The 22,673-nt window shown below is 65.2% G+C and overlaps 1 protein-coding gene across 11 annotated transcripts in view; it reads right to left on the bottom strand.

Moving 5' to 3' along the window:
• Positions 1 to 22,320, bottom strand: part of LRP8 (LDL receptor related protein 8) — a 67,067-nt gene extending 44,747 nt beyond the window's left edge. For 2 of the 11 annotated variants that reach the window (XM_055140764.1, XM_055140766.1), the window contains exons 1-2: positions 22,022 to 22,317; positions 21,325 to 21,444 (exon numbers count right to left, since the gene is read on the bottom strand). In XM_055140764.1, coding sequence (XP_054996739.1) covers positions 21,325 to 21,444; positions 22,022 to 22,151 — 250 coding nt within the window. In that variant the 5' untranslated portion in view covers positions 22,152 to 22,317. Of the gene's footprint in view, positions 1 to 21,324; positions 21,445 to 22,021 lie in introns of all 11 variants that reach the window. The other 9 variants (XM_055140773.1, XM_055140772.1, XM_055140763.1 and 6 more) reach the window with 8 other exon arrangements.
• Between the last annotated feature and the right edge of the window lie 353 nt (positions 22,321 to 22,673).

Here is a 22,673-nt window from a genome sequence, read left to right as displayed (position 1 = left end):
CGGGTCCTGCCCCTCAGCCTGCTGGACAGAGCCCAGCCCAGGCCCCATCCCCTGCCCACGAGAACCGGGGGTGGGTGGCCTCTCTCTGGGCTGGGGGTCCCACAGGACGGGGTGGGGGCTGCAAGGAGGTGCTGGGGGGAGGGGACAGGACCGAGGGAGGGGCAGTGCCTCCCGGCCAGGTCCGGCTCCTTGCCCCCACGGGGTGGGGTGGGCGGCTCTGGCAGTGTGGGGAATGCAAGTGCCGCCACCAATGACTGAGAGGGGAGGCAGGTCCCCAGGGGACAGCCTGGACAGACAGGCCTGAGGCCGGGGGCTGGAGGCAAGTTCTGAGGCTGGGCTGCTGCCTCTCAGGGCCCGCGGGGCCAGCACCCATGTGCCCAGCAGGGACCTGGCACGGCAGAGAGAGGCTGTTAGCACGTGGGGTCCCCCCCCCCACGGAGCCTGTCCCCTCCCCCATGGCAGCTCAAGGACCAGCTGCTGATGGGGTCTCGCAAGGCAGAGGGGAGTGAGGTCACCTTCGGGCAGGGCCAGGACGACCCCACCCCCCACAGGGTCCATGGAGTCCAGCTGCGACCACACTAGGTGCCACCAGCAACAGTGGGTGGCCGGGAGCCTCCAGCAGACGGGTGGGCTGCGGGGAGCACGTCCCCCCGGGCACCAAGACCAGCAGGCCCCTCCACGCTGCCCCCGGCCCCAGGAAAGGACTCCCGGCCCCCGGCGGGGCGGTTCTACAAACAGGGAAGAGGGAGAGCCCTGGGAAGAGCTCCAGGCCTCCCCGGACAGGTCCCTTGCTGGCCTGTCCTCTCCTGGCTGGGAGGGGAAAGGGGTCAGGCTTGCACAGGCTCCATCACTGGCCCGCACCGGGTCAGTGCAAGGCACGGCCAGCTCCTTGCCAGCATGTGGTCAGCAAGGCAAGACGCCTCGGAGGAGGGTGGGGGAAGGGTTCCCTGCGGGGCGGGGCTGGACCAGGGGCCACGGCACCCCAAGGACTGCTGGGGGCCAGCAGGGCATCTGACTGGCAGAGGGGGCCAGGCCGTGGGCAGAGACGCCGAGGGTCAGTTCCCACGCGGCCCTAGTCACTGGTGAGGACGGAGCAGACCTGCTAAAGGTGATGGACTGGCCAGGGGGCGCCCCGAGGCTGAGTGGGCGTGCATCCTGGCCCTGGCAGTCCCCAGCCTACCACTGGGGGTGACCCCCAAGCACTGCCCGGTGTGTCCCCAAACTAGGAGAAAACCGAAGGAATGGGGTCGGCAAGAAAAGGCGACGGAGGGTCCCAGTACTGAGCCTCCCGCAAGCCCTGGCTGACCCCAGGTGGAGAGAACAGCAGAGGGCCGTGGCCTTGGCTCACGAGGCCCCTGGCCCTGTTCTCTCTCTCTCTCTTTCCCTCTCTTTCTCTCTCTCTCTCCTCTTTCACTCTCTCCCTCTCTCTCTCCTCTGTCCCTCTCTTTCTCCTTCTCTCCTCTCTCTCTCTCACTCTCCTCTCTCCCTCTCTCTCTCCTCTCTCTCTCCCTCTCTCCTCTCTCTATCTCCTCTCTCCCTCTCTCCTCTCTCTCCTCTCTCCCTCTCTCTCTCCCTCTCTCCTCTCTCCTCTCTCCCTCTCTCCTCTCTCTTTCTCTCTCTCTCACTCTCCTCTCTCACTCTCTCCCTCTCTCTCTCCCTCTCTCTCTCTCTCTCTCTCTCTCTCTGTCTCTCTCTCTCTCTCTCTGAGTGCAGGTGGGGCCTGCATTCAGAAGGCTCGGAGCGGGGGGTCCGCAGCAGGGACCACCGTGGGACCCCAGGCCTGAGCTTCTTCCCCTTGGGAAACAGGGCAGGCCCTGAACCATGGAGCGGGCGGTCAGGCCCCCCCACCCCGGGGTGTTTGTCCGCTGGGCGGAGGGCTGCCTTCCTGCTGAAACCCCCTCCACTCACCGGGGTGCGGGCAAGTGGGCAAGGCGGCTGGCAGCGCGCAAGGGCTCTGAGCTCAGGCAGAACCCACGGCCAGGCCAGGCCGGGAGACCACGTGACCCAGCCTTTCCACCTCTCACCCAGAAATCAGAGAGGGTCTGAGTCACCCTGGCAACCCCCAGCTCCCAGCCAGGACTCAGCCCCAGAGGCCGTCCAAGTCTCAGGACCATAAGTGTTCCGTTAAATGTACCTAGACACAGCTGGAGAGTACAGGGGTACGGCACCAGCCTCACAGGTGGGTGACCCCACCCCACAGGGTTCCCTGAGCCTCTGAGCACAGAGCCAGGAATAGCTCCCCAACACTGACCAGTGTGGCCCCCAACCCCCTCCACAAAAGCCAAACAAAACAAACACAAAGCCCAGGAAAGTAGCTGAACCAAGGGGACCCAATACAAAGACAGGGCGTGGCAGAACCTCTCTCGGAACCACGGAGACTCCTGATGGCACAGACCCGGAGTCTTCCAAGCCTCAAGCCTCAGCACTTACTGGGGCACCACCCTGCACCCCACCCCACCCCAGGGCTGGAGTTCTGCTCCCTCCGCTGACAGAGAGGCAGGATGCCCGGAGCGGCCCCGACACAGCGGGCCAGGCCGGCTGCAGGCTGGACACGTTCCTTCCTCTCGGGCGGGAGGGAAGTCAGCCCCCGATGGGAGACCCCCCCCACACTCGGTACAAATGGATTTTTCACCCCGCCTTGTTCTTTGGCTCGGGTCGGAAAGATTCCTAGGGCCGTGGAAAGGGGCCAAGCGCTGCCTCCGAGTGACTCTCACCAGCAGACAGGCTGGTAATGGGTTTCGGTGGGAAAAAAGGAAGGAGAGGCGCGATTAATTCCAACTTGCCTGGCGATAAAGGAAATTAAGGCATAATCCCAAGCAGGCAGCAGCTCGGCGCCCTGCGTGGAATACCAATCACCTCGCTTTCTCGAAACTGCTCGGACGAGAGCGCGGAGCCCCGAGGAGAATGTGCCCGGGCCCCGGGGCTCATCTGGATGCGCTGTTTGTTTGCTCTGGCACCCGCATGATGGGGACGAGGCACATTCCCCGTCTCCCGGGAGACGCAGGCCAGCGTGGGGGAGGACGGCGGCCTGCACGCGGGCCAGGGGAGTCCCCAGGCCCCGTCCATGGAGTGCCCAGTGCGGAGACCCGGGGCGGGGGGGGGCGTGTCCCAGACACCTGAGACCTGTGGCCCGGAGCCCCAGCCTCGATGACCCCTGGACACGGAGGCTGACGCGTGGACCTAAGGACCCTCAAGAAGGAGCCTCCTGCGTGCCCAGTGCCCACCAGTGCGGCCAGACCCCGAAGGGTGACCCTGGCTCCGTGAGTCGGGGTTCGGGGCTCTGGACAAGCACCCCCATATAGGGTGGGCAGCGTGGGCAGTGTCAGTGGTCAGGAGCGCCAGGAGGGCGGGGCTGCCCTGCAAAGCCTCTGGGCTGGAGGAGGCGGATGAAGGGGGCAGGTGCTGGTGGACCCTCCACAGTCCCTCAGGGTTTCTCTATCCGGGGGCCCCCACGGCGGGCTGGGGCGCAGGGGAGCCCTTCCCGTTGGCCCGCTTGGTGAGCTGCCCCCAGCCCACCCAGGCCTCTTCATCGTCTTCATTGTCTGACACGACCCAGAAGTGCCCGGTGGTCCCAGGCCCTGCACAGCCCAGGCCTTCGGGAAGTTTCTACACTTTGTCTCTGTGCTGTGGAGGGGACCCAGCCCAGGGCCAGGCTGTCGGTCACTGAGCCGCTACCCGGCCCCAGCCCAGGTCAAAGGGTCTCGGGGCCACTCTTGGCAGCTTGGCTTCTGCGTTATCCCGGAGAGGGGCTTCCTGGCAGGAGCCAGGGCTGGGCTGCCGGAGAGTGAACGGGGCATGGACGGGGAGGGGGACCCCCACACCTGTCAAACCTGGGCAGGGGCAGCGCCGACACAGGCCCTCCCAGACAGGCAGGCGGCGAGTTGGGGGCTGCCAAACTCTCCCCGACCACTTCTGTCCCGGGCCCCGGAGCCTGCCTGCACCCCAGAGCACGGAGGGCTGCGGAAGGAGGGGCGGAGGGCACTCAGACACCCACTTCTGGGGAGGGGCCGCACGTGAGCCTGGGGGGCCGAGTCTTCCGTCCTGCAGAGATGGACCTGGGGACCCCCCACCCCCCGACCCTGCGAGAAGCCCTCCCTGGCCCTGTAGGGGAGACCCCAGCCTCACCACCTGCTCACTGTCTCCCACCATCTTCCCCTCCAGATCCCCGGGGCCAAGGTCAAGTGCACACAGCAGGCCCGAGGGAGCCTGTGCAGAACCAGGAATCCGTGAAGGAGCACTGCAGCCCTGGGCCTTCTCTCCCACCGTCCAAGAAACAAACCTCACCTGCCTTCTGGCACTCCACACCCAGAGTCAAAACAATAATCACGAAAGTGTTGCTTTAAAGATCCTCCGTTGCTGGGCCCGGAGAGACAGCCCGACAGGAGGCCTGGGTTCAACCCCTGGCACCTCTAGGTCCCCCAGGGAATGAGGCCCGAGCACAGAGCCAGGAGTAAGTTGCCCCTGAACTCCATCAGGTGTGGTCCAAGGAAACAAAAATAGTTAAGTCAAAAATAAGAAAAAATCTGGGGCTGGAGAGATGGTACGGCGGGTAGGGTGCTTGCCTTGTATATGGCTGGCCTGGGTTCCGTCCCTAGCGTTCCCATCCGGCCCCTTGAGCCCCACCAGGAGTGATCCCTGAGTGTAGAGTCATGAGTAAGCCCTGAGCATCACCAGGTGAGGCCCCCAAGCAAACAAATGACCAGATGATGACCTGGTCCTCTGGGAATCCTAATCCCCCTCCACGGGGGCTGGAGCAATAGCACAGGGGGTAGGGCGTTTGCCTTGCACTTGGCCGACCCGGGTTCAACTCCCAGCATCCCACATGGTTCCCTGAGTACCACCAGGAGTAATTCCTGAGTGCATGAGCCAGGAGTAACCCCTGTGCATTGCTGGGTGGGACCCAAAAAAGCAAAAAAAAAAAAAAAAAAAAAAAAACCGAAAAACAAACAAACAACCCTCAGGGGGCAGGTGAGTCCAGCACCCACCCCAACAGGCCCCGGTAGCTGAAAACCTCCAGAAACCAATCACTGCCATGCTCACAGCCAATCTCCACACGCTCAGAATGAGCCTCTCGTGTGAGACTGAATCTGCTGAAAAACCCAGGTAAGTGGACTTTGTGGCTGAAATCTCCAGGCTCCTTGGAGTCGGGAAGGGGCGACCTCCCCCATCTCCCTGTGTTTCCAGGAGCTGGGCAGTCATGCACACGAATTGGCTCCAGCTCATTAAGGGCCATGATCCGAGACTCACAAATAAATCTCAGAAGAGACGTACAAGCTGCAGAGATGCCTCAGACCCTAAAGTCACCATCCAATTAAAATGTTAACTCTAGTTCTATCACCCTATTTAAAATTTTAGGATTCCTGGAGGGATATCTCACACTCAACACTACTGATGTATCAGGTGTAACATACCACATTTGACAGGTATAAAGTAGAAAGGTAACTGATCTTGACAAAAAATATATATATAAATATTATATATATACACTAGCATACAAGGCTCAACCTGTAACAACACATTAGTGATCACATACAAGAGCTGAATGTCTCCAGGGTGAAACACAACAATCTTCACACACTTTCCTCTAAGGAAACTTTTTTGGATCACTTTTAGAGGATGATTCATAACAACCAATACAAGATAAATTATTTAGGCAGGCAGGTTTGGGTGGTGATAAGAAATTTTGAAATAATGGTAGTGGGAATGTACAATGGTGGTGGGACTGGTGTTGGAATAGTGAATGTAGTAAATTATTTGGAACAGGGGCCGGAGCGATAGCACAGCGGGTAGGGCGTTTGCCTTGCACGCGGCCGACCTGGGTTCAATCCCCGGCATCCCATAGGGTCCCCCAAGCACTGCCAGGAGTAATTCCTGAGTGCAAAGCCAGGAGTAACCCCTGAGCATTGCTGGGTGTGACCCAAAAAGCAAAAAAAAAATGATTGGGAACAACTTTATAAAAATAAAAATTAAAAAAACAGCCTCTCCAGGTGGTCATGCCCCCCCCTCCCCACCTCCTTGCCTTCCTCCCAGGTACAGGAACCACCTCTGAATCCTTTAAGGCCCCTTTCAAAGACGCGGGAGTGAACTGCCCAGGAGGAGAGAGCCTGGGTTCTGGTCCCAGACGGGGTCCCAGGGCTCCAGCGTCACGTTGAGCGGACACGCTCTCTGTGCGTGTGGCACCCGGTGGATGCAGGGCGGCTCACCGCTGCCAAGCCTGACCCTGCCACAAGCTACATCCTAGGTAGGTCCCCTTCCACGTCAGCACCAGCCTCTGCCCAGGGCCCACCCCCGCCTGCTCCTCAGGGACCCTGGGGACACTGGTCCTGATCACAAGGTGACAGCTGGGCCAGGAGCTGTCTCGGTCTCACCGGGAGTAACAAGGCCCTCCGCGCCCCACCCCCCACAGCCCCCCCATGAGGCTCAGAAGGGGTCAGGGTGAGCCCAGGACGAACGGCAAGTCAGTGGCCATCCAGACAGTGGGCCCACATGATGCCAGCACTCTGGACCAGGCCCCCAGGAAGTAGAAAGGACAAGGATGCACCAGGGCTGCCCTTGACGCCCTGAGAAACAAGGGTGGCGCCTGCTCAGGAACCTGCTCTGAGTTGGGCGTTGTGAGCACCCGGCTCTTCACAAGGTGCTCCAAGCATGGCGTGCGGGCGGGGCTGGGCACCCGGCGCCTGGGCCCTGGAGGGCACATGGGCTCAGTACACACCTGACTCAGTCCACATCGGGCTCTGTCCACCCCCGCCTCTGTCCACCCCCGCCTCTGTGCACCTCGTCCTAAGCCCAGGCAGGCCCTGCTATCCCTGCCTATCAATAGGACACAACAGCCCGGCCCTGTCCCCTCCCCACGCCGCTGGCCAGCTGTGCACGTGGCCAAGCCCAGTTCTTCAGGGAGGCCACCCACGCTCTGGTCAGCGCCAGCCTGACCCACTGCCCCACAAGCCGTGCCTGTGCCCCCAGTGTGTTCAGGCAGACGCAGACGCAGAGGTCCTGGGGCACACGCACCAGCACCTGGGTGTGCAGACAGGCCCCGCGCCCCCCTGTCACTCTGCTGTGCGCCCCATCCGGGCACGGGGCATGCACCACTCATGCGCAGGCAGCTTCACACATGGCCTGCACACTCAGACAGGCACAGCTCTCCCTCTGCCAGTGACAGCCAGATGGCGGCCTTCTCCCGGAGGGCCACCATTTAATGCTCTAATTAATTAAAAAAAAAAAAAAAGCTAGGTACCAGCCCCTGGGTGGGTTCCAAATGTCCCAGCCAGGGACCCGCACGGGGCCAGCAAGGGAAGCTGGGCACCCGTGGAGGGGCTGTGGAGACCCCAGCACGGTCCTGCAGGTGTGGCTGCACGGAACACAGCTCGCAGGCAGGCAGACGGGCTGCTCCAGGGCCCCGAAGCTCCCCGCACCCCGCCACACCCCACCGGGCACCCTGCTCTGCCTGCCAGCTCCCCGGCCCGGGAGGCCCCCCGACCAGGCTGCCCTCCAGGCCTCCGCCCCGCCCCTCCTGGGGCCCATTCTCTGCTGTGAGTGTTTGGGGAAACGCAGCAATACATTCCCCGCCTCACTTATGAGTAATTCGCTGTCAGGAGCCGTGTGTAAGCGCGGGCTGAATGAACGGGGCTTAATTACATTAATGTTGTGACAGCTCTCTGCCGAGCGGGGAAATCCCTCCTCCGGGCCCAGGCCGCTGCCTGCCCGCGTGGGAGGCCTTGCCGCTGACACACACGCGGGACCCGGGGGCGCAGGGCACGGGGCAGGAGTGTGCGGGGCCAGGCGCCTCTGCACGCCCTGCTCCACGGCCGCACACAGGCCCAAGTCCGAGGCCAGGCTTCACACTGGGGACCCCAGGGCCCACCCGAGTCTTGGTCAGCACCGGCCAGTCCCTCTCTCAGGGCACCCCCGGAGAGCAGAGGGGACAGGCTCTCCACCCCCACAAGACGGGGGGACACTGTGCGCCTTTCCAGCACCCCCAGCCCACTGTGCATGGGGGAAGGCAGGGGCGACGGGCTCAGGTCAGTAGCGGGCGGGGACCCCCAGGGCCCGGGGCGCTGGTGGAGGCTTCTCTGACCAGGGGGAGGACGGCAGCACCCTCCCATCACTGCCCAGGGCTGGCTCAGGCCTCGGGGAAGAGACGAAAGCAGGGAAGGGGCACCCTGCCCTCAGCACCCCCCAGGTCTAACTGCACCCCCCGTTTGTCGCTTGTGACAGCCATAAGTCATGAATTGAGGGGATGTCGGACACCCCCACCCCCATCAAACACACATTGAGTTAACTGTAAATAGCAGGAAAGAAAACGGGGTCCCAGGCACCACCCCGGGACCACAAGCTGAGAGGGGCTCACCCACGTCCTGAGCTCAGGGGAGGGGCATGGCCCAGGCCCCCGGGCTTCAGGGACCCCCCTCTAAGAGGGAGCCTGGGAGTCAAGGGTCCCACGTGGAGGGGGCGATCGACCACCAGAGAGTGACCCCACCAGGACCACACGCCCCTCAGCCCCGCCAGGACGCCCTGCTCCAGGGGGCTGCGCTGCCCCGACCCCCTCCTGACTCACACTGGCCACACTCCCTTTGTTCTCATTTCTCCTGGGAGATGGGGGTACAGGGAGCCGCCCCCCAGGGCGGATGTGGGCCTGGGGGATCAGCTGGGCAGGGGGTGCTGTGACTAGGGACACCCCGGGAGCTGGGGGGCTGGGAGGGGGACTGGCCTGGGTGGCACTGCTCCGGGTCAGCCTGGCCGCGGCTGTCCGGGCCCTGGACAGGCCCCAGGCCTAGAGGGCGGGAGGAGCTCTCTGCACCCTGGGAGGTGGCAGAGCCAGGCCCACCCCGCGGGGGGCAAGGGACACCTCCTCTCCGCCCGAGACTCCAGCTTCAACCCCTCTGTGTGCCGGAGGGTCAGTTCAGGTGAGACGCGACCCCTCCTGGGAAAAGCCTCGAAAGAGGCAAGAGACGCGGCTCTCGGGACCCCTCCCCAGCACACAGCCACGGCAGAGGGGAAGCAAGGGGCCCTGGGTGGTCAGGAAAGCGCCCCCAGCAGCGGGGGCCCAGCCACTGGGGGGGGGCGTGGAGAGGGAAGGGTCACCTGCGCCCGGACAGGGACGAGGAGCCGGCGTGGCCCGACCCGGCAGCCCTGGGCTCACTGCCCTGCCCACGGCGTCCAGGCCCCCCCACGGTTCCCGGGGAGCAGGCTCCAAGGAGGCCCAGCAGCCAGACCACCAGCTGCTGCCCCTCCCCAGACAAAAACTGGCCACAAAGCACCCTCCCCCCGCCTGCCCGCCTGCGGTGACAGCCTCTTGGCACCGCTCCCCCTTCCTCCATCTGTCAGGGATTGGTGCAGACAGACTGTGAGAACCACCCGGCCCCCTGCGCTCTGGGACTCCCCTCCCCTCGCTGCCCCTCCCCTCAGCACACCTCCCCTCCCCTCCCACCTCCCCTAAGCTCAGGCTCTCCCCTCTAGGGCCTCCCCCTTCCCTCCCGGGTCTCCCCTCCCCTCCCCTCCCCCCTGCACACCAGCCCTCCCCTCTCCTGTCTGTCCCTTCCCCTCCTCTCCACCCCCACTTCCCCTATGCTCAGGCCCTTCCCTACAGGCTCTCCCCCTCCCCTCCTGGGACTCCCCTCCCCACCTGCCCCCACTGCACTCTGGCCCTCCTCTCCCCTCCTGCCCCCCCTTCCCTTCCCTGCTGACTGATGGACGGACGTAGCAGGACCACCCCTGCTCAGCACAGCCACCCACCTGCCTCATCCCATAATCCCGCCCCCGCTACCTCAGTGAGAGACAGACTGTCTGGGGTTGGGGACCCGGGGACCCCATCTGTACAAATGTGTTGGGGGGCGTCATTCCCGCCAGTGACCTCCATGAGACGCTGGTTCCCAGGGGCCTTGTGTGACAAGGGCTGCGAGCCACAGCGTTCTCAGCTGGGGGCCAGCCAGGGTCCCCTCTTACGTGAGAATCAGACCCCAGAGCTGCCCTCCCCAGGGGAGCAGGGAGGCCAGCAGGGACACACTGCACATTCCGGGGAGACGCCGGGGAAACTGAGGCAAGGGAGAGCTGCCAAGCATTCAGGGATGCTCAGAACAAAGGCCAGGCGGGTGCCCACACCAGCACCCCAGCCAGAAAGCCCACTTGGGGTTCTCCCAAACCCTGTCTCGGTCAGGGGTCGCCACAGCAGGCCCCGGGGAACGGTGGTCAGGGCCTGGGGGGGTCCGCCAGGCCGCAGACTGACGCTCTCAGAGCCAGGAGGGGTCGAGCAAGATCCGAACGGGTCCTGGGCTGTGTCTGCGGGCACCATAGGACCCCCAGGCCCTGGGAGGTGGGGCTCAGCACCCAGAACCCAGGGGCAAGATATCTAGCTTCTCTTAGACCAGCAAGCCTGAGGGAAGGGGCGCCAGTGGCCTGAGGGGCTCAGTACTCACTACTGAGTACTGAGTACTCAGTCCTCAGTCTGGCTTTAGTCTCTGCCCTTTTTGCCCAGCTCGAAAAGGCCCTTCTGGAGAACACACCCCACCCTGTCCGGTGCAGCAGAAGGGGAGTGGCCCAGAGCTGCCGGGGGCCGTGACTCCGGCTCCTCAGCAGCTGTCCCTGAGGGTGGGGGGAGGAGGACAAAGTGGGCAGTGCAAGGCAGAGGCGTCCAGGCCACCCGGGGGAGGGGGGTTTCCAGGGAAGGACATGCAGGGGTGAGGCGGGTCAGAGGGCACTGAAGGCCCAGGCCATGGCCACACTGTCCCAGGGCAGCAGGACAGGCCACAGGTCACGCAGCGCACGGCACTGCTGGGCCTCTAGGGAGGCCACGGTCACCCCCAGGTCCCAACTGTCCTGACCTGCCGGTTCCAGGAGGGGCGCTACAGCAGGCATTATAGAGGGGCAGGAGCGACAGGACAGCGGGCAGGACGTTTGCCGTGCGCAAGGCTGACCCGGGTTCCAACCCCCGCATCCCATATGGTCCCCCCGGCACTGCTAGGAGTGATGCCTGAGTGCAGAGCCAGTCCGACGCTATTCCCCAGCATCCCTGGGTGTGGTCCCCAAGCCACAGACCAAACCAAGAGGCATAACAGAGCTGGGGGAGGAGCCACACGGGGCCACACGGCGAGTCAGCTGATGCCAGCCGAGAAGGACCACTGAACAGATGGTGACGGTGGGGGTCCGACAGGCTCTGAGGCAGAGCTGGAGTGGGGGGCAGGGGAGCACGAGAGCCCCAGCAGGTAGCTCTGGGCCTGGAAGACAGAGTTTCTAAAGGAAGACCCCGTGCAGGGAGTGAGCTTCCCATGTGCGGAGGCAATCAAGCCGAAGTTTCACACGCCTCCCACCCAGGGCTGCTGGGGGCAGTGGGGCGTGGTCCTGGGCTGGGAGGCGGGTGAGAGGCTGCACTGGCCCAGAGCAGAGGCTATCCCAGCCCTAAGAGGCACAGCTCTCTCTGCCCAGAGGCCTGGGCGTGGGGTCGGGGCAGAACCAGCGGGACCTCCTCTCTCACCTCCCCCTCCCCCCCGACCTGGAGGTGCAGGTGGCCCTGCTCAGCGGGGCTGTGTCCTGTGCTGACCCCTGGCCCGGCCAGCAGGCACAGGCAGCAGCTGAAGGAGCTCTGCTCCCCCAGGACAGCACGGCCGCCAGTGCCGGGGCTACGGCACTGCCCGCCCCCGCCCACACCTGGGACAGGGAGCCTGCCAGGGGCCCAGGAGGGTGCATGGACGACTGGCTCCGTGTCAAGCCCCGCCGCCTCCCCGTCAGGGACCGAGCACCCTTATCTCGCTGCCAGCTGTGGCCCAGGCCAGGGGCTGGGCCGGGTGAGATACAGTGCCACCTCTCTCTGCTCCCATGCCTCCCGGGGTCCACCAGCCTCCGGACATCTCCTAATAAGGCCCAGGAAGGATCTCCTGCCCTTCCCGCCAGAAGTGCAGCCCAGCGCAGGGCGGGGTCCCTGAAGGACAGATGGGAGAGCGACCCACCCACTCCTGCTCCACCTCGGCTGCGGGGACGAGCGGGGCTTCTCACTTCCCCCCTTCCCAGTAAATGAACTCCAGAACCCTCCAAGCAGAAGCTACTGGTGATTCATCTCACAGTCAAGTGCTCAGAGAGGCGGGATAACACGCCGGGACCCTCAGCTAGGAAGGAACAGAGCGTGGACGGGCCCCGGGGAAGCTGGGGGAGCGCCCGCTCTTGTCTGTGTCGGGGGAGCCTCTCAGAGAGGTGGGTGCAGGGTTGGGGGTGCTGGGGCCAAGGCGCCCTCCTTGCTGCTCAGCCAGCCCCGGAAGGCGCCCGGGAACCTGCAGTTCCAAGCCTGTCCCGGGGGTTGCCAGCTCCGCAGGCAAATCCCATCTCCTTCCCAGTCTGGCGGGAGACTGAGCACAGCCGAGACAGGCCCAGCACAGACCATCAGCTGGTGACCAGGTGAGGCTCCCTGACATCCAGGGGGCGGGACTGAAGTCCCGGAGGTGCTGCTCAGGTCACAGGGTCCAGGGACATCACCTGGGTAGGGCTCAGGCCCTTGCTCCAGTGAGAAAGCACAGAACAGGCGGGGACAGGGGAAAGGTCTCCTGGAGGGGCACTTAAGGGGGTCCAGTTCCTAGTCGGGAGGGCACAGGTGGGACCCAACACCCCAGGGGCTAATGGGGACCCAGATTCCAGAACACAGGCAGGAGCGTTAATTCCCCAAGTGACCAGGTATGGAGTCGGGGGCAAGGGGCAAGGGGTTGGCTCTGGAACCCCCAGCCCACTAGGAAGTGGAAACCCAGGTCTGGCTGACAATGAGAGGTGGGGGGGGCACAGTCCCTGCACCCCGAGAGGCAGGTGGGGGAAGAGACTGCCGGAGATAGGGTGTGTCCCGGGCGAGAGAGCTGAAGTCAGCACCGGATGATGCTCCGTGGAGAGAGTGACCTAGTCACACAGCAAAACTTCAGGAAATGACACCTCACACATGCGGGTTCTGCTAATAAACCCTGTCCAGCCCCGAGCACGCGGGTTCTGCTATAATCAACCCTGTTCCAGCCCCGAGCATGCGGGTTCTTCTAATAAACCCTGTCCAGCCCCGAGCACGCGGGTTCTGCTAATAAACCCTGTTCCAGCCCCGAGCACGCGGGTTCTGCTAATAAACCCTGTCCAGCCCCAAGCACGCGGGTTCTGCTAAGAAACCGGTTCTGCCCTAGCTCTGAGCCACAGGTCCAATGCCAGCTTGGAGGCAGAGGCCTGGTCCCAGGGGAAGTCTCAGGGCAGGCCTCCAGGGCTGCATTTCACAGCCTCTGCCCCCTGCCTGGGCCTGGCTGAGGCAGATCCCTGTGAACACCCCAGTTCCTGGAGGAAAATAAGAACCCCAGAGCAGGAGTGGGGAATGGTGCAGGGGTGGGAAATGGTGCAGGGGTGGAGGGTGTCTGAGCGGGGCCTGAGGCTGGGTCACGTGGTGCGGATCAACCTCGGGCCTCTGGATGAGGGCAGGGCTGTGCTGGGGGACAGGCAGCTAGGGGGGAGGGGGCTAGGGTGGGGACAGGCAGCTGGGGGGGAGGGGGCTAGGGTGGGGACAGGCTGGGAGCAGAGATCACTGGCACTGCTGCAGCCACAACTAGTTCCCGGCCACAAACGCCCAGTGGGGGCCTGGGCTCGGCTGGTCGCCTCGGAGGGTGAGTGCAGGAGGTCACCTGGGCCCCACACCTCCTCTACCCCCGCTTCCGGCGCGGTGCCTGCCCTCCCAGAGCACGCACTCCCGTCCCATGCTGGGGCGCCAGGCTGGGGGGCCCTGAGGGGAAGAGGCAGCAGATGGCGGCTCGGGGTCCAGGAGCTGGAGCTGGGCAGGCAGGAGGGGCAGGGGCTTGTGTCAGCCCTGGGCCTCCAGCTGGTCACTCACCCTGGGGCGGGGGGCCTTCCTGCCCGGACCTGTCAACCGTGGAGCCAAGACGCCCCTGGACACCCCCGCAGGCCTGACCTGGCTGGGAAATCGGCCCCACCCCCGGCCAGGCCAGTCAGTCCTGGCCCTGAGCCTGGCTCCGGGGAGCAGGAACTCGCTCGGAGCGTGGGCTGCAGTGCTGGGAGTGAGGACCCAAGGGGGCAGGGCGGGGGTTCAGAGAGGGAGAACTATTCCCACTGGGGCACACAGCAGGCTCGGGACAGGCAGGACAGGCCCCCTAGGACTGTGGGGGAGAGTCTAGAAGAGCTCGGGAAGGAATCCCAATTCTGCCCCGTGGTTCTCTTCAGGGGGGTGGGGGGGTGCGGCGGGGTGGGGTCCCTGGGGCTGGAACACGGCTACCCCTTCTCCTGGCCTGGGGCTGTGTGGCACAGATCTGGGGACCATCCACCCGTGAGGCTGGGTTGAGGGGGCCCGATGCTCAGGGAAAACGCAGCCTCCAGGGTGTCACCTGGCTGGGAGGGCAAAGGAGAAAGGGAGAGAGCGGGAGACTGAGGACACGGGGTGGGGTGGGGGGACCCTTCCAATTCGCCTTCCTGCGGTGGCCGAGGCAAGTACAAGGTGAAACGACGGCAACAGGACAAAAGGTGGTTTCCATCAAGCGAATCCCACTGAGTTCCAGCTTTGGCGCTCCCAGGACAGTGCTCCCTGCCTGCCCTCCAGGGGGGTGACTCCAGAGCTGCCCCCGGGACTTCACGGGGGAGGGCGGGGAGCAGGAGAGTGGGGGTGGCTCCAGCGCGGCTACACTGGGCTCCCACGCGCCCCTGCAGGGACGCCCAGTCTGGTGGGGTGCAGAGCTTCGGGCCGTGTGCCCTGGTCGGTGTATGTGGGCACGGGTCGGGGGCAGTCTGTGGCCATGGGCCAGGTGAGGCCAGGACCCCCCTGCGCCCCCGGGGCCTGGCAGAGTAGCCATGACGAGAGCTCCAGCTGTGCCTGACGTGGACGGCCTCGCTGCCCAGGAGGCTGCAGGACACCCGGCGGTCAGGGCAGGGGCGGGCAGGGGCGGGGCCCCAATGCTGTGGTGACAGTGTGTGAAGCCGCTTCTCCTCCTCACGCCGGGGCGGCAGCAGGGTCGAAACCAGGACCCTCCGCTGCAGCGGGGCTGGCAGCCTGCCCGAGGCCCAGCAGGGCAGGGCCCGGAGCCTGTTCCCGGATTCAGCAGGGAGGGGAGGGCGGGCCCTGGACGGCGGGGGGCAGGGGTGCTGGCGCCCGTCTGCTCAACCATGCCGGGAACCCGGGTCATCGTGGTTCTGAGAACGGCTCCCTGAGGGCTCCCGGCCCAGACAGGGTGACGGGTCTTCACCTCCGGGGCCTGCAGGGAAGAGGCGTCCAGCTCCGCAGGCTGCGCAGAGAGGTGGGACTGCCAGGTCCCCGGGCGCTTCTGGCAGCCAGCTCTCACTGGGGTCACCCGGGATGCTCCCTGGGGGGGCCCTGGGAGTCACCGAGGGTGCTCCCTGAGGGCCACTGGGGGTCACCACGGGTGCTCTGGTGAGGGGTCAGCGGGAATCACCGGGGTGCTCCCTAAGGGTCACTGGGGGTCACTGAGGGTGCTCCCTGGGGGTCATTGGGGTCACCGAGGGTGCTCTCTGGGGGTCACAGGCTCACTGGGGTGTTCCCGGGAGAGTCACTGGGAGTCACCAGGGGTGCTCCCTGGGGGGTCATTGGGGGTCACCAGGGGTTCTCCCTGGGGTCACTCAGGGCACTCTCTGGGGGTGACTAGGGGTCATCAGGGTTACTAGTAATCACTTGTGTACTCACTGGGGGAGTTTCTGGGGGTCTCTGGGGTCATTGGGGGCTACTGGGGATCACTTTGGGGAAGAGCTCTTTTGGGGAGCACATTGGGGCGACTGGGATGCTCACTGGGAGTCCTTAGGGGACCCTGGGGTCAACCAGGAAAGCTCCCTGTTGCCCCCAAGGGAGGCGCCACGTCCAGACGTGCCCCGGACCTTCCGGCTAATCTCTCCTCCCAAGTGCCTCTACCAGCTTCTCAGAGAGCAGGGGACACTCCCCCGCCCCAAGGCCTCTTCTGGCCAGGACGGTGCCTGCACCCCACGGCCACACCCACGTGCTCAGACGCTGACCAGCCAGCAGCCGGGCCCGGTGCAGGAGACGCCCCAGCAGCTTCATCCTGCCAGGAGGCCGGAGCAGGGCTTTGGGGGGTCCTGAGGGCTACGGGGATCCAAGCAGAGGAAAAGGTGGTGCGGAGCTGGGAGCACTTGGGGGTACAGAAATGGGGTCCACGCTTAGGGGAGCCTTGAGGACAAGCTCTTGGGCTTTCCTGGGGAAGGACTGAAAATGGGGAATGATGGTCCAGGAGCCAGTGGGGTTGACGCGCCCTGAGGTCACCGATCACTGGGTCCTCAGTTTCCCGGCCTGTCCACTGGAGAGTGACCACTCCCTCCAAGGCGGTGGCTAAGAAAGGCCTCTGGGAACGGCAGGAGGCCAAACTCATGGAGGGCTGGACAAGGGGCCTAGCTGGGCTCCTTAGAGTCTCCACAGGAGGTAGACCGGCCTGCAGCAGCCCCACAAGTCAGAAGCCTGAATCCTGGGAAGGCAGCGCCAGGCCTGACACTCCCCCATGTCCCCCAGCCAAGGGGGCAGAGAGAGCCCAGCTCGAGGCGGAGGAGAAATCCAAGCCTCAGGGCAGACAGGCCAGGTCCAGAGGCAAGGCGCATGTCCTCTTTGAGCCTTGGTGTTCTCGTCTTTAAAATGGGAACAATAAGGGGCTGGAGAAATACTACATGCCTTGCACGCGGCCGACCTAGGTTTAATCCGCAGCACCCCATCATACGGTCCCCCAAGCCCCACCCTGAGCACAGCCAGGCGAGTCCCACATCAAAAGAAAAAAATCCTTCCTAAAATGGGAATAAGGTGGTGGGTGGGGGCTCTCCACCAGGCCTGCCAAGGCTGGGGGACCGGCACGTACCAGCCTCCGAGGGGAAGGTCTGCTAAAGAAGCTTGGAGCTGGGGTTCCAGGAACAGGCTCTAGAGAACCCCCTAGAGTGGCCCCCCACGGTGGCCGCTAGGCAGACCAGGAGAGCTTGCCCGTGGCCAGGCCCCGTGAAGGGTCGGCACACTTCCGTGCCCGCAGCCCCTGGGCTCTCTCCTGCCCGGGGCAGCCTCTTCAAGGGAAAACCAGTAAAGCCAACACAGCCTCCAGGGGGCCAACTCCAAGACACCGTGTGCCAGCCGAGGCACAGACGCGGCCTGGGAGGGAGGGAAGGGGGTGTGCTCGGGTTCAAGGGCGGGTGTCGGGCAGAGCCGTAGGGCACGGCCTCCGCCCCAGCCCAAGGCCGCTCACTCGCAGACAAGCACGCTGGTCCCGCCTTCCTCCCTGGGCACCTCTCTCCACCTCCAGGCCCATCTGGGAACTGAATGGCCCGGAGAAACCTCCCTGCAGTTCCACAGCCTGGGGAAAGCAGAGTCCTCAGCCAGTTCCTCCCTCCGCACAGCCAGATGGCAGTGGCTCACCGACACCCCAGCTCCCAGCAGCAACCACACCCCCTCATCCACCTCTCATGGCTCAGGGTGGGAAAGACGAGCTCCCCAACGTCACTCAGCCAGAGCCGGCGGCCAGGAGAGGAGCCCCCACGTGCTGGACTCAGAGTCCCCCTGAACTGTAATGTCAACATGGGTCCTGCCTTGGCGGGGGGAGAAGGAGGGGGGATAATCAGGGAAGACTTCCTGCAGGAGGCCTCTGCACCTAGTCTAACAAAAGGAGGCTCCAGGTAGAGGCGTAGAGAGGCACGCAGGCAGGCAGAGCAGGGGTGAGAAGCTGCGGGAGCTGGAGACAGGTACTGCAAACGGGCCCCGGGCTCGCGGGAAGGGTCGGGAAGGGAGGGGAGTGAACTGCAGGCCAGAGGCTGTGCAGACTGAGCCCGGGGACTCGGCCTGGTCAGACCCCCCATCCACAGGAGATGAAGCTGGGCTGGGCCAGGGGGTGGGCATGGTCGATACGATGGCATCACAGATGGGCGGCGGTGCCAGCGCGCAGCTGGGGTCAGGCCTGAACGGCTTCCCAGAGGCTTCCCCGCCACAGGCCTCTGGCCCCTGCAGCCTTGCCCACGAGCGGCCTACGGAGGGAGGCCTCCGGGCCGCGTCCTCTCTACTAAACTGGCTGAGGTGTGGGCCTGGGGCAGCAGAGCGGCTGAGGGAGCTGCAGGGGTGAGGCACCGAGCACCTCACCAGCACCCGCCTGCTCCCTGCACTGACCCCCAGCCAAGACACTGAAACACCACCCACCCTTCGGCCGGCCCACCGCTCGGAGCCTCTGCGAGTCGGGGCCGAGGCAGGAACTTCGTCAGCCGGGCCCCCTGCTCGGGCTCTCCGGACATGCCGTGCCGCCCACACCACCTCAGCGCAAGCCTGGCTCCTGCCAAGTGCTCGCCGAGGGCCATTGTTGTTGCTGGGAGCAGAGGGCTGGCCTGAGATCAGAACCAGGGTCGGCCTCAGACACCGAGGAGCGGAGCGGCAGGATAACAAGGCCGAGGGAGGGCCCCTGCCTACGTGACCCAGGCCCACAGGCGGGATCCCAGCCCACTTCCTGTGGCCGGACCCCCGGGGCTGTCTGGGCTGGCCTCCATCCTCCAGACCCTTCCTCCACTTTGAAGGCCTCGCGCTGGAACTGAAGCCCAGGGGCCTCTCCCTTCCCTGTCCCGCCAGCTCCGTCTCCCGGACCAGGAACCACCCACTGGGGCCGGGCTTTGAGTTCAAGTCCCAGCTCGGAAGAGAGGCGAGTTGGGGGGGAGTCCTTGCACCTCTTGGAACCCCAGTTTCCTCTTTCTATAGTGTGGGGAGCCTATCGCCTACTTGGAAATAAATGGCAATAGTATCTTTACTATCTTTTAAGACCTGGCTCAGCTGTCTCCTCTTCCTGGAAGCCTTCCTGGCTCACTCGAAATAAAAGCTGCCTCCATGAACCTCTCAGTTGTTTATTTCTTAGCAGGAGTTCGGGGTGGAGGTGGAGGGGTGTTGGGTCACACCCAGTTGTGCTCTGGCTTACTCCTGCTACTTCTAGCAGTACTCAGGGAACCATAACGCAGTGCGAGGGACTAAACGGGGTTAGCTGCACGCTCCGTGCTGTCTCTCCGACCCTCCATCAGCCTCTCGGCATTCACAGAGCCACAGCCGGCCCTTTGCGGGGGGCCTAATCCCACACTGGTTTCACGTACAAAATGCGGCCCCCATCCCAAGGCCCTGAGCAGAACAGCAGTGAGGCCCACAGGACCCCTGGGGATGGAAGCATAGGGCGGGGCCAAGTCAGGCCTCAGCAGGGGAGAGAGAGAAAGAAATTCAGTTTGGGCGGGTGGCCTAGAGTGGGATGGGGGAAGTCCTAGAAAGGGAAGGAAGGGGTGAGGCCAGAGCAGGTGCAAACATCTGCCTTGTGGCCGCCCAGCACCTCAGCCTCATCCTTCAGGGCTTCTCTCTGACACCCCGGGGTCCCACTCTAAGACCACGGGGTGTGTCAGCACGCAGCGCTCCCTTCTCTGAGCAGCCGGCTGTACCTGTTCCCTCCATGCGAATCCCGCACCACAGGGAGTCATTCCCGCACGGCAGCACGGACACAAGCTCACAAGCATCAGGCATGCACAACTGACCCTGGGGTTCACCCCACAGCCTCACCTTCTCCCTCCAGGCCTCCACGTGGCCTATGTCCATGCCCTCTCGGCTCAGAACCAAATAGAACCCAGACTGGCCATCCCCAGTCTCCCCTGGGGTCACCCCGCCACACGAGGCCACCTCGCCAGCCGGCCAGATGAGGGCATGAAGCCCAAGGGGACAGGTCCAACAGTGGGGGGGGGGGGGGGCGCCAGCTCCCAGGGGAGCCCACTGCTCTTCCTACAGCACACTGCCCATCGAGAGACACGCCCCCTGCCATGGTCCGGCCACGGCAATGTGACCCTGGGCCAACTGGTCCACGTCTCCCAGCCTGGGTCCTTTCAAACTTGAGACCAAGAAAACCTTGTGTGCTGCACAGTCAACTCTCTCGAGCCCTCTGCTCTGAAGAGTCGGGGAGACACTGGGACCCAGGGAGACCCACATCCACAGTGGCCCAGCTCAGCTACTTTCACTCCATCAGCGGCACAAAATCCAATCCTTCTGCCCTCTCAGAAGGAGCTTGATCAGATGCACAGGGCAGCCCAGCACCACCTGCGACTGGCCATTAAAACCCGAGTAGGGATCTTTAGCCCGTGTGTTCTGGTGGAGAAACTGAGGCAGGAGGGAAAGAGGTGTCCAAGTGGGAGTCAACTTTGAGCTCTGTGTAAGCGATGGAATCAGAGGCTGTCTGGAAAGCCCCATTTAACAAAACACAACACTTAGAGGACCAGGGAGAGCGGTCAGGACTCAGGGCTGTGAGTTCAATTCCCACCCCAGTGGTCACCTCATCACCACTGGGTTCGAGGCCCCAGCAACACAAACTGAAAGGTCAGGGCCATGCTCACTCTGTGGGGATGTGTGTGTGTTTGTGTGTGTGTGTTTGTGTGTGTGTGTGTGTGTGTGTGTGTGTGTGTGTCCAGCGTGTCCCAGTGCCTGGTCAAGAAGGAATGATGGCTTCCTACATCTGTGCTTCTACAACTTCATTCCAATTTTTCTGTTCTTGGAATTACGCTCCTTCCACCTCAACTGCCAGCCTCGCTTAGGAGCCCGCCCCCGCACCCCATAGCTGAAACCACGTGCGCGGCAACAACTTCCAAGGCGGTCGGTCACCCTTCCGGGCTCAGCCAAGGAGGTCTGCGCCCCTGCACAGGGCCAGGGACCAAGGAGGTCTGGAGACCTCAAGTCCCTTCCAGAGGGCAAACTTCCTCCCGGCTTAGCTCCCTTAGCTTCCCTTCCCGGAGGGCCCCATGACTCATGCCCAGCGAGCTGGCAGGGGAGCACGGGTCCGTTCACCAGGGTGGCAGCAAAAGGTATGCACCGTGACTAGGCAGAAAATCAGCAAGGCCGGCGGTCCCTAACTTACAGACCACGAGGTGCGCGCTGAGGGTGTGCCCGGGGAGGGGCGGGGTGGGGGTGGGGTGCGGTCAAGGCGCCCAGGGCCCCTGCGTCAGGGCGCCCTAAAACTACACACCCGCGGGTTCCCCTATTGGCCGCTCGGGCCACGGGGACTTATGGGGTGGTCCTCGCCCAGCCAATCAGGGCCCCTGGGGAGCCCATTCATTCACAAAAAAAACGCGCAGGAAACTGCGCGCGGGCTAGGCCCCGGGCAGCGTGGGGCTTGGGGCCACGCTGGCGCTCCGCGGGGCCGCGCAGGGTCCGCCACGACCCTGGCAGGAAGCGCGGCGTCCCCGCCCCCGGTTCCGGCGGGCCCGGGGCGTGGTGCGCCCGCGTCCTGCCCGGCGTCAGGCTCGGGCCGCGCGCGGCGCGCAGGTGGCCCGCGGCGGCCGCAGCCACGTGCGCCGGGCGCGCCCCTCCCCCGCCGCCCTCCCGCGGTCACTCACGGCAGTCGTCCTCGTCGCTGTTGTCCGAACAGTCGTCGTCTTCGTCGCATCTCCACACCGAGGGGATGCAGCGCTCGTTCCGGCACCGGAACTGGTTCTCCTCGCACTCCTTGGCCGGCTCTGCGCGGGGAGAGAGGGGGCGCGGGGTGTGAGAGGGGCCCACTGCGGCGGAGCAGAAAGGGGGGGCACCCCGGAGCGCGCGAGCGCGGGGGTCTGGGATCCCCGAGATCCAGGTCAGGGCTCCCGGGGATGGCGCGGCGAGGACACACACAATCGGTGTCACCGCTCCTCTCCGACACCCGCACACACGGCCCCGACATACGCGCGGGCACCGCTCCCGGGGGGGGGCACGAGCACGGCGGGACACACGCCCTGGGCGCCGAGGGCACATCCCCCCCTCCCCAAAGCCGCCTCTAAGGCGGAGGCGGCGCGCGGGGGTCCCCGGAAACGCATTGTCAGGCGGGCGCGGGGTCCGCGGCTCCCCAACGGCGGGATGCTCCCGGCGCCCCCGCAGCCGCTCGGCACACCCCCCGCTAAGTTCCCCGCCGGCTGGGCCCGCACTGCGCCCCTCCCCCCGGGAGCAGGTGCCCGGAGCCGGGGGGCGGGGAGCCGGGTTCGGGGAAGCCCGCCAGGCCCGGGGCGCGCTTTGTTGGCGGCTCGGGGGGCGCAGAGCCGGGCCGCTGCGGGCCGCACGCACCTTGGCCGCCGCGCGGGGGGTCGGCCGCCGCCGCCGCCGCCGCGGGATGCTGGAGCCGCAGCAGCAGCAGCAGCAGCAGCAGCAGCAGCGGCGCCAGCGGCCGGAGCGCGCCCCGCTCGGGGCGGCCCATGGCGGGCCCCGGGCTCCGGCCGCCGCGCCCCGCGCCCCCGCACCGCCGCCGCCGCCGCGCTCACTCCTCCGAGTCCTTGCCGCGGCGCCGGGGCTGCCGCTGCCCCCGCCGCCGCCGCCGCCGCCGCTGCCGCCCGCCCGGGCTCCTCGGCTGCATTTCAAGCAGGTTCCGTGACGCTCGGCGGCGGGGCGGGCTCAGGCTGGGCGCGCGGCCCCGACTCTGGGCGGCCGCCGCCGGCGCGCGCGCCCCGCGCTCCTCCCGCCGCCGCCGCCGCCGCCGCCGCGCCCGCCCCCCGCCCCCCGCCCCGGCCGGGCCCCCTCTCCGCAGCCAGGGCCCTCGTCATCCGGAGCCCAGCCCACCCGCCCGCCCGCTGAGCTTCTGTCCCCCGCGGTGGCAGGCGGCCCGGGGAAAGCCGCACAGGCTGCCTGGAGGTGGTGACAGACGGATGGGAGAAGGAGGGACTCCGAGGCTGCAGCTAGAACAAGAGGGTTAATGCTGCTTGAGGGCACAGCTCTGTGTCTT

The sequence above is a fragment of the Sorex araneus genome, chromosome 5 (assembly GCF_027595985.1).
Source record: "Sorex araneus isolate mSorAra2 chromosome 5, mSorAra2.pri, whole genome shotgun sequence".
NCBI classification, from domain to species: Eukaryota; Metazoa; Chordata; class Mammalia; order Eulipotyphla; family Soricidae; genus Sorex; species Sorex araneus.
Note: the sequence above shows the minus strand (reverse complement) of the source record. Positions and strands in the feature narration are given on the sequence as shown.